The sequence below is a fragment of the Nicotiana attenuata genome, unplaced genomic scaffold (assembly GCF_001879085.1).
Source record: "Nicotiana attenuata strain UT unplaced genomic scaffold, NIATTr2, whole genome shotgun sequence".
Classification (NCBI taxonomy): domain Eukaryota; kingdom Viridiplantae; phylum Streptophyta; class Magnoliopsida; order Solanales; family Solanaceae; genus Nicotiana; species Nicotiana attenuata.
The window spans coordinates 16,824-27,556 of NW_017676435.1; the positions used below are offsets into that span (position 1 = coordinate 16,824).

Below are 10,733 nucleotides of genomic sequence, written 5' to 3' on the forward strand. Positions count from 1 at the left end.
ACTAGTTCACAAAGTCATCACGATCAGGGTACTAGTGGGCTGATATGGAAAAAGATACAAAAGAATTCGTTTGAAAATGCGATAAATGTCAAAGATATGCGCAGATGATTCACCAGCGCGGGGAGCAGCTCCATTCGGTCTTATCCCCGTGGTCGTTCATGAAATGGGCAATGGAGATTGTCGGCCCTCTACCATCGGCCCCAGGTAAAGCTCAGTTTATTTTGTTTATGACTGATTATTTTTTTAAGTGGGTTGAACCATAGTCTTTCAGAAAGTGAGAGAAAAAGAAGTCATAGACTTCATTTGGGACCACATTATATGCCGATTCGGGATGCCTGCCGAGATCGTGTGTGACAATGGTAAGCAATTCATCGGCAGCAAAGTGACAAAATTTATCGAGGATCACAAGATTGAAAGGATTCTATCAACGGACAAGCCGAATCAACCAACAAAACCATTATTCAAAAACTTAAGAAAAGATTGACCGACGCTAAGGGAAAATAGAGAGAGATGCTGCCCAAGATTCTTTGGGCGTGATGCACGATGTCGAAATCCACTACAGGGGCAACATCGTTCTCAAGTTTCGATATGCGACAGAGGAATCAAATAACGAGGCTATGAACACAAGCCTAGAATTGTTGGATGAAAGAAGCGAGGCCGCCCTCGTTCGATTGGCCGCACAAAAATAATGGATCAAAAGGTACTACAACCAAAGAACCAATCTTCGACACTTCAAAATAGGGGACTTGGTGCTAAGAAAGGTCAACCTCAACACTCGAAACCCAAATGAAGGAAAATTGGGTCCGAATTGGGAAGGACCATATCAGGTCCTCGATATTATCGGGAAGGGGTCCTACAAGCTCGGCATGATGAGCGACGAGCAACTACAAAACAATTGGAATGTATCACTCCTAAAGCGATACTACTACTAAGGTACGACCTTCTCCATTTTCATTTATATTCTGAACTAACCAATTTCGATTAGGAACAGCGACGGATCCTTCAGCACGAAGTCTTTATCTCTGAAAGCATGCGTTGCACTATTTTTCCCTTATACCGGTTATGTCCCAATTGAGTATTCACACGAGGTTTTTAATGAGGCGACCATTGATCGTTCTAACTTAGAACACTTCAACAGTATCTGAAGCTTCTTTGCAATTAACCTCGAATATTGGGGGGCATTAGCCTTGAATGTCAACTTTGTTGCAAGGAAATTACTTCGTTACAGCGGGGTCTCGATAGGTAAATTTTGTAAGGGCTAAACGGTCGAATGAACCGTGCCGGTATAGGTTACTTGAGCCCTAACATCAAACATATACGCGTGTATGATCGTCCATTGAAAGAAGTATTTTTCCTTGCCAACATCTCATGCCTTAGAAAAATTTTCTACATCACAATTTCATATTTGATCTATTGTGTAAACAGGCTTAAGGGCGGATCACAACCGAAGTTCGAACAATTAACCCCCTACTCGGGGAATGCCGTCCGAAAAGTAGACGTGATCAAATTATTACAATCTCGATATTATAAGACCTTAAAAAGGCAACCCTCAATTTTTATAGGCCACGGCCACCCCACTTGGGGACTGACACTTCGAACAAACTCGAAGTATAACGGGAAAACAAGCCCAAGAGGCAAATCCCAAACTAAAGGCTACGGCCAAATTGACACGGTTCGGAGACCTCCAAATTCTGTAATAAAATAGGCCTTCCAATATTCTCATAAACCGGTTAAAAAGGCTACCCTCGGCAACATTAGAAAGGGCTTTGATAGTATCGAGCCTCGAAAACCCTAACGGGTACAAAAATTTTTGAACCCTCGAACATAACTTTATTATTTCATGTTAAGACATTATAAACTTTGTGAACGCAAATGATAAACAAAGGAAAAACTTTAAAAGCCAAAAAGGGTAGAAAAAGCCTTATATATACGATCGTTTTACAAAGCCCAGATCGGCTACAAAACATACAAAAAGCCTAAAGTCTACTTTCACTTCAAGTTTGAGAAATCCTTCTCACTTGACTAGAAAGCCTAAGGGCTACCTAATTCTGAGTTCGAGCATGTCCTCAGTCGATCATTAAGCCCAAGGGCTACTTCAACTCAAGTTCGAATAAATTCTCACTCGGGGAATGTTTTTAAGCCTAAGGGTTATTTTTTGCTCTCGACGAAAGATCGTCCTCATTCAAATAAAACCTGAGGGTTCCCTTATTTCTAATCTGATTTGCAGAAACAGTGCCAGTTCAGTCGAATTGCCTAACCCTCGAGCCTATGAATAATAATTTCATAAGGCATAAATGAAGCACAAATTTCATGAGTCTGAAATGAAATGAAAATGCATTAGACAAAAAAAGAGACCTTTATATACGTCAAAACTTATTTACAAGGGCAACATGGCCCGATGGGAATTCTATGCAAAAAATCCAAAAAACACCCTAAGCACTTAATCTTCTCCAAGAGCAACATCTTCTCCCTTGGGGTCTTCTCCGGTCTCGGATTCCCTCACGCTCCCGGAATCATCATCATCAGAAGAGAGCAGCGCTTTGGCTTCGCTTCAAGCTCTTCTGCATTTTTGATGTCGACAGTAAGATCGAAGCCACGAGCGTGGAGCTCCTCGAGAGTCTCCCTTTGAGACTAACACTTGGCATGCTCGGTAACCCAGTAGGCTCGATTCTAGGCATTATCGGCAACCTCCTTTGCTCGAACTTGAGCGGCTTCGGCATCGGACTGTTAGACATCCACGATTGCCTCAACATTGGCCACAGCCGTCTCAGCCTTAGATTTGGTCGCTGCAAGTTCTGTGACCAACCGAGCCTGAAGCTTCTAAATTTTCTTGTCTTGTGCCAAGTTCTTCTCTTTCATGCTTTGAAGTTGACTTTCAGCCGAGGACAACTAGGCTCGAGCAACGTCTTTCTCTGAGGCAAGGCTATACATATTTTTCTTCTATGCTATGGTCACCGCCTTCACCGTATCTACCTTGCCACGGAGTTGACCGATCGTCTCGTGTAGCCGCTGGACCTGTGAGATCGAAATTGTTATCCATCACTCCCGAACCGATGCCATGCGCATCTAAGACTTTTATTACATACTCGATCAGTTCGCTCTGTTCTTTCTGAGCCGCAGCCAGCTCAGCTCAGAGGCCCTTGATTTCTTCTTCTTTTTTCTCACCGAGAAGCTTGAGAGAGTTTCTCTCCTTAGTAAGCCCTTAAATTTCGGCCTCATATCAGCTTAGCTCCCCTCTAGACCTAAAGAAAGCTTCATGATGAAGCACCGAGACTAGTATTGGCAAAGAAACTTAGGGCTCACCCGATTCAAAGCCTGCTGGGCCTCATTGCAGAGACACGGTTCTCCACCTCATCCATCAGAGCTTGGTCTTCCTCGGTGACCAGACTCTGAAGGTAACTATCCACCCTTATGGAGGCGACAAAAGCTCGTGCATCCTTTGGGATCAAAATGATGATTGTTCGTTTGCACTCAGGATTGACACTAGGGGGTGGAAACTGGCTAATCAATCTGAAACTCAAGGAAGATTCGCCCAAACCCTTCCTCGGTGCCTCCAAGTAACTCGACCCAGCGGCATCATCGACCACAGCGAAACAACCACGGAAAAGATTCTCCTCTCCTTGGGCGCCCTCTACGTGAGGAGTCTTCATGGCCCGAGCCTCCCGAACTTCTTCTTTGGAGAATGAAGGAAGCGAAGGGGAATCTCCGATTTCTATTGCCCCAAGTGGGTCACTTGGGGTGTTCTCCCTATTTCGAGGAACCTCGGGACTGGCCTCCACTGCTATTTCCGATGCCTTCTCACCCTGAATTGAGGTACCCTCAGCTCCAGTCAGCTCAGGGACTCCGACTGAATCCACTCTTGGGCCCCGTCAGATCGAGGCAGAATATTTCCAGTTTCGACTGATCCGGTGGCCTTTTGACCCTCGATATTAGCTCGTGTTCGAGCCACCAGACCGGAATCATCCTCCTTTTCTTCTTCTTCCTCCTCCTCTCTTAGGAATGAACTAACTCCATATACGGCGAAATCACATCCTTCTTGGACTTTCGAGTCGCTTTATTCTTAGGCTCTGGCCCCCTGGAAGTTAAAGCCCTTTTCCTCTTGCTTTCCTTTGCGGGCTTCAGGGCAGGAGTGAGTTTTCATCTTCACCAGATGGGGGCCTCATCAGGATGTCCTTCCCTAGATCTGCAAAAGAAAGACAAGTAAAATCGAGGGAAAATCCGGATAACGATCAAATTGTCAAGACATGCGAAAACTTACCGTGGTTTTGGGCCTCCCATCGAACCTTCGACAATTTGCGCCATGTGCGCTCAGCGTGTTTTGATGTCGACACTAGGCTCCTGACCTAGTTCTCGAGATGGGGAATCGCACCCGGCATCCAGGCAATGGCTGAACCAAATAAAATGCTGGTAAGAAAAGATGAAAAAGTAGAGATAATAAACAGAAGTTAAAAGACGGAATTATACTTACGTTTCATATTCCATTTCTCCAGAAATGGCATGCTTTCGGCCGGGATCATGTCCGAGGTCTTTACTCGGACAAATCGGCACATCCAACCCCGGTCCTTGTCCTCATCTATGCTCAAGAAGGCCGTCTTGTTGGCCCGACGTTGAAGCTTCACTAATCCTCCCCGATAAATTCGGGGGCTATACAGGCGAATGAGATGGTCGAGGGTGAAGGGAAGCCCCTCGACTTTGCTCATAAAAAAATTAAAGCAATATCACTATCGTCCAAAAAGAAGGATGAATTTGGCCGAGGGTAACCACGTACTTCTTGCAGAAGTCCACGATAATTGGATCTAGAGGACCTAATGTGAAAGGGTAGGTGTAAACACTCAGAAACCCCTCCTCATATGTGGTGATTGATTCCTCAGGCGAGGGCACCACCACGTGCTTATTTACCCAGTTGCAATCCTTTTTAACTTGTTCTAGGAGGTCACCGGTGATTGTACATATGTACCTCGACATTGGCTCGCATCGCCCTGGAACCGAGGGGGTCTTTTCAACCTTAAAGTCAGAGTTAAGAATGCATGGCGGAGGAAAGAATTCTTCAGGGCGTGGCTCCGCTGTTGGTTGAGATGAGGAGGTTTTCTCTTTCTGCGGAACGGTTTTGGAGGTCTTAGCCATTTTTGTGAACAAGGAAGAACGGGGATTAGGATATTCGATATTTTGGAAAAAAGAGGTTAGCAATGAAACTTGAAGATTTGCAGATAAAGAACTTGAAGGATTCAAGGAGTTTTGAAGATTAGAGCAGAAGAGATTAAAAGTAAAGTTTGAAAGAGTGGAAAAGAGGCCTATTTATGGGTTTCACGACGACGGTTCAGAGGTTCTAGTGGCCGACCGGACTGACGCGCCTTAAATGCTTGGGAAATTGAACCGATTGGACGTTTCGGTCACTTCTGTCGCTTATGTCACGGTGATGACATCATGACAAATCGGGATAAAGATCGAGGACTCAATTTGTTTCTTGTCATTATACTCCAAAAAACGAGAGGACTATCTCTATACGGTAAAAACCGGGCCCACCCGATTTCACTGATTAATCGGGACCAGGGGATAGGTCGAAGATCGGGCCCATAGCATGTCAGACCGAGACACGAGGATAAGGTACCGAGTTCGGGATTCGAGATACCTGTCGAGATCGAGACCAGTATGATCGAGATCGAACTCGAGCAAGACCCAAGATAGCATAAACGGAAAGGTGAGATACCCGTGACTGGTCGAGAATCACGGCAGAAATCTCGGAACAGATCAAGTCAAGGACGGTTTTTTAGCTAATCGTGGGTTTTCCTTCTGTAATTAGAACTATACCGTAAATATGATTTCTCTACTATATAAAGAGGGTCGTAACAATTTGTAATCATCTTACATTCATGCATATCAAAGCAATACAATACTCTTTTTATCTCATACTCTCTTGTTCATCAGTTTATTTCTTAACTTCACTCTCACTCACTCAGTTCGAGGGCGACCTAGCTTGAGGACTGAATAGCATTTCAATACTGGTTTGCTTTACTTTATTGTTTATTTCTACTATTAATCATCATATTTATCAACTGGTGCTAGGTGAAATTACATATCCTTAAAACCACTTATAAGTTTAATTGTTATCCGATTTTAAGGATAAAAAAGTAATAAGATTGAGAAATCAAAGAATATAAAAGCAATTAATTCAAGTAACTCTTATACTAATGTTCTTAAAGGGAGTGCAAAAGGCTAAAATGACAATTAAATGGGTTATGAGGGAGTACATATAGCAAGGACTAATCAAACTCACTTCAATTTATTGCTCTCCTATTGTTTACCCTCGAATCCGGATAACAATTGAATTTATATGGGGTTTTAAGGATCCTCAACCTAAAAACCTTTTGTATCTTTTAGTTCACGGATCCTTAAAACCCCATATAAATTCAATTGTTATCCGGATTGTTGAGTCTTTATCTTTATTTTTCCTCAACCTAAAAACCTTTTGTATCTTTTAGTTCACGGATCCTTAAAACCCCATATAAATTCAATTGTTATCCGGATTCGAGGGTAAACACCTATATTAGGAGCTGTTCACTGGAGTGAAACGTGCACTCTATAAATATGGTTCCCCAACACACAATCTCCCACCATTATTGAGGAGTAGTACACGACTGACATCAAATTTCACAACTATGGCTTCTAATTACTATTCTTTTCACACTCTCGCCACTCTACTCATTACTCCATTAGTTCTTGGCACACTCTGTGTCATTTTCCCCTTCTTTTGCATCTTTAGGATCGTGCTTTTTCTGTATCGGCTTGTGGTAAATGAGAACATGAAAGGAAAAGTTGTTCTCATCACTGGCGCTTCATCAGGAATTGGGGAGGTTCGCCGTCCTATGCGTTTTTCTTTCTTTCTTTCCTCCTTTGTTTAAGTTTAAAAAATCTCATTAGACATAATCTTTACATGCATGGTTTATGTTGGGAAGTTTGTAATATGGAAGTGGTTTTTANGACCAGTATGATCGAGATCGAACTCGAGCAAGACCCAAGATAGCATAAACGGAAAGGTGAGATACCCGTGACTGGTCGAGAATCACGGCAGAAATCTCGGAACAGATCAAGTCAAGGACGGTTTTTTAGCTAATCGTGGGTTTTCCTTCTGTAATTAGAACTATACCGTAAATATGATTTCTCTACTATATAAAGAGGGTCGTAACAATTTGTAATCATCTTACATTCATGCATATCAAAGCAATACAATACTCTTTTTATCTCATACTCTCTTGTTCATCAGTTTATTTCTTAACTTCACTCTCACTCACTCAGTTCGAGGGCGACCTAGCTTGAGGACTGAATAGCATTTCAATACTGGTTTGCTTTACTTTATTGTTTATTTCTACTATTAATCATCATATTTATCAACTGGTGCTAGGTGAAATTACATATCCTTAAAACCACTTATAAGTTTAATTGTTATCCGATTTTAAGGATAAAAAAGGTAATAAGATTGAGAAATCAAAGAATATAAAAGCAATTAATTCAAGTAACTCTTATACTAATGTTCTTAAAGGGAGTGCAAAAGGCTAAAATGACAATTAAATGGGTTATGAGGGAGTACATATAGCAAGGACTAATCAAACTCACTTCAATTTATTGCTCTCCTATATTAGGAGCTGTTCACTGGAGTGAAACGTGCACTCTATAAATATGGTTCCCCAACACACAATCTCCCACCATTATTGAGGAGTAGTACACGACTGACATCAAATTTCACAACTATGGCTTCTAATTACTATTCTTTTCACACTCTCGCCACTCTACTCATTACTCCATTAGTTCTTGGCACACTCTGTGTCATTTTCCCCTTCTTTTGCATCTTTAGGATCGTGCTTTTTCTGTATCGGCTTGTGGTAAATGAGAACATGAAAGGAAAAGTTGTTCTCATCACTGGCGCTTCATCAGGAATTGGGGAGGTTCGCCGTCCTATGCGTTTTTCTTTCTTTCTTTCCTCCTTTGTTTAAGTTTAAAAAATCTCATTAGACATAATCTTTACATGCATGGTTTATGTTGGGAAGTTTGTAATATGGAAGTGGTTTTTATGGGGAAAAAAAACATTTCTGTTATGAAAAGGTTTCGAATTTTTGAAAAAATATGTTTATAGTCGTAGTAAACAAGAATGTTGTTCCTTATCCTTGAGGTGTCAGTTGATACTCCGAATATTTTATTATGTAGATTACTAAATTCTTTTTAATGCATACATACTAAAATTCCCTTGAATTTTTCAGTGTATTTACTATTTTAATTATTTTTAGTGTACCTATACTATATATTAAACGTAATTCGATATTTTTTTCTTCTTACGGATACAGTTTTAGAAAATTATATTTGTGGATTAATAGGAATTGGCTTATGAATATGCAAGAAGAGGTTCTTCAATAGTAATAGTGGCGAGAAGGGAGGAGCAGCTTCGAAAAGTAGCGGAGAAGGCAAGGAGCTTAGGGTCTCCGGATGTGCTTTCTATAAGAGCTGATGTATCCAACGTTGACGACTGCAAGCGACTTGTTGATCAAACTGTCAATCATTTCGGTCGTTGTAATTAGCTATTCTGATTTCCAATTTATTAGCATGTATTAAGCTTATTGACAGGGACGGCTCAATGATTTCGTGCCTAAGACAAAACCATATTAAGAGGCTCTTAAATTTATTTTATAAAATTTGTACATTAACACAAAAATTTGCTTTCTAAATAACAAGTTAATCATTTAAGACAAAAAATAGCGAGTTTCAAAAAAAAATACAGGAAGAAGAGCACAAAGAATAAAGTGCTGGATTATCCAATGTTGAGGTCCGAAACTCAAAATTAAAATTTTGATTTTTATAATAATAATAATAGTAAAAGCAGCAATAATAGTAGTGTACAGTAAATTTGGGGCTTTCAAATTTTGGGAACCAAAGGCAACGGCCTCATTGGCCTAGCCTTAGGGCCGTTCGTACTTATTGATCTTGGTACATAGATTTACATGTTATTGTAGGTCAAATAGTGTAAAACTACTTGCATTATCATTTCACATGACAAAAACTCTAGTCTAGTATAAAAATAAGAAGGGGAGATTAAAGTAGACTAATAGAGTGAAATTCTTGACATTGTAAGTTAAATCCGAATAGGAAGAGTGTAGTCTTATGATATTTTCTATTGCCATAATTAACTACGTATTCACGGTAAAAGAGGTTAATAATTACATGCATGCAGTGGATCATCTCGTCAACAATGCTGGAATATCCTCTGTGTGCTCTATCAATGATGTGACGGACATTACGACGTTTACATCTGTTATGGTAATGTTTACATAGGCATCATTTCGAAATTAATAGTAGTTGTATTCTATAAATAAAAAGGTAGAACTATTTCCTTGAAGGTTTTTGAAAATAAATAAAGTAGAACTAATTTTCGTAACTATTTTTTGCCTATTGTTCCTTGATAAAAGGATATCAACTTCTGGGGATCTGTTTACCCAACTTACTTTGCAATTCCTCATCTGAAGAAGACAAGAGGGAAGGTGTTTGTCAATTCTTCATCCGTGGCAATTTTGTACCCGCCATCCTTAAGCTTCTATACTGTAAGAAACTACTTTTAGTTTTATTTAATTTATTCCCCTTAATTAACTAATTAATTCTTCTCTTTATATTAATTTTTATATATTGTTGTTATGTTAATTAATTGTATTGGTTTTACAGGCGAGTAAAGCTGCATTAATAGGCTTTTACGAGACTATGAGACTTGAATTGGCTCCGGAAATCTCAATTACCATTGCAACGTTAGGATTTACTGATTCGGAAATAATACGAGGAAAGCACCTAAAAGATGGGTTCTTGCAAGTTGAATCAGAATTAGCTAATGTAAGATAACCAACCATTAATTTCACTGTTTATTTTCTCTTTTTTTTTTGTTTCCCATCCGGTGTTCGGTATCCGTATTAATGGAGTCCAATTAATCCGGATTCGCGCCGCGTAGGGCCCCATTCGGGGGAAACGTTCCCTACCAAGGATTCCATATCCAGGGCTCGAACCCGAGACCTCTGATTAAGGAAAGAGCAGTCCCATCCTCTGCACCACATCCTTTGGTGGTCAGTGTTTATTTTCACAATATATTTATATGGCCGTTTAGTTGGTTAACAACTTGAAGGATGGGCTTACAATCCCTATTATTTAATTTATTTACTTATTTTTCTGTTACTGAAAATTACTCTGCTGCATTAGGCTAACTATTCTAATCTCCTCTAAAGTTGAACTTCTACACACTTTTCACATTACCTAATAAAAGATAATTACAAGTAATTCACAAAAGTGGAATAAGATGGAGAATAAAATAAAAATGTACTTTTTCTATTTCTATTTACTTGTCATTTTAGCTTTTGTACATTCTTTATAGCAGTAAATATTATTTGGCTTAGTTACCCTTATTTAATTTTTGATCTCTTTCTAGTAAATGTTCACTCTATTTATTCTAAACTGAAAAATATTTGAAACATAATGTAAGAATTCTCTATTTTGTTAGTGTGTATAAATTAAATCTTCTCCTCTAATCATGATCAAGGACCAAAAGAGAAGAATGAAATATTTTAGAAAAAATACTCATACACCAGTTAAGTAACCTTGATCATGAAATATTTATTACAGTATTGACTTATGAACTTGTACCTTTCACATCGCCCACAGCAAGGCTTTTTATCCTTTTTCCCAGCAACCTTAGTGATGTTAATAAATGT

General features: G+C 39.8%; 1 protein-coding gene across 3 annotated transcripts; it reads left to right on the top strand.

The window, feature by feature from the left end:
• The first annotated feature begins 6,573 nt into the window (after nucleotides 1-6,573).
• Nucleotides 6,574-10,180, top strand: LOC109221006 (11-beta-hydroxysteroid dehydrogenase 1B-like). Of its 3 annotated transcripts, none has more exons than XM_019385474.1 (5): nucleotides 6,574-6,851; nucleotides 8,367-8,559; nucleotides 9,218-9,303; nucleotides 9,453-9,584; nucleotides 9,703-10,180. In XM_019385474.1, the coding sequence occupies exons 1-5, from the start codon at nucleotides 6,657-6,659 to the stop codon at nucleotides 9,871-9,873; spliced, it is 777 nt and encodes a 258-aa protein (XP_019241019.1). In that variant the 5' UTR covers nucleotides 6,574-6,656; the 3' UTR covers nucleotides 9,874-10,180. The 3 variants fall into 3 exon arrangements, with proteins under 3 accessions (XP_019241019.1, XP_019241020.1, XP_019241018.1); XM_019385475.1 differs by lacking the exon at nucleotides 6,574-6,851 and adding an exon at nucleotides 7,664-7,940 and having other exon boundaries at nucleotides 8,367-8,553; nucleotides 9,703-10,178; XM_019385473.1 differs by lacking the exon at nucleotides 6,574-6,851 and adding an exon at nucleotides 7,665-7,940 and having other exon boundaries at nucleotides 9,703-10,172.
• Nucleotides 10,181-10,733: the final 553 nt, after the last annotated feature.

Bases quoted from the DNA above. Each gene is read 5' to 3' on its own strand.
- LOC109221006 (XM_019385474.1), top strand. From the start codon at position 6,657: ATGGCTTCTAATTACTATTCTTTTCACACTCTCGCCACTCTACTCATT. The intron at 6,852-8,366 runs GTTCGCCGTCCT...GTGGATTAATAG, and splicing joins CTTCATCAGGAATTGGGGAG to GAATTGGCTTATGAATATGC. The intron at 8,560-9,217 runs GTAATTAGCTAT...ACATGCATGCAG, and splicing joins TGTCAATCATTTCGGTCGTT to TGGATCATCTCGTCAACAAT.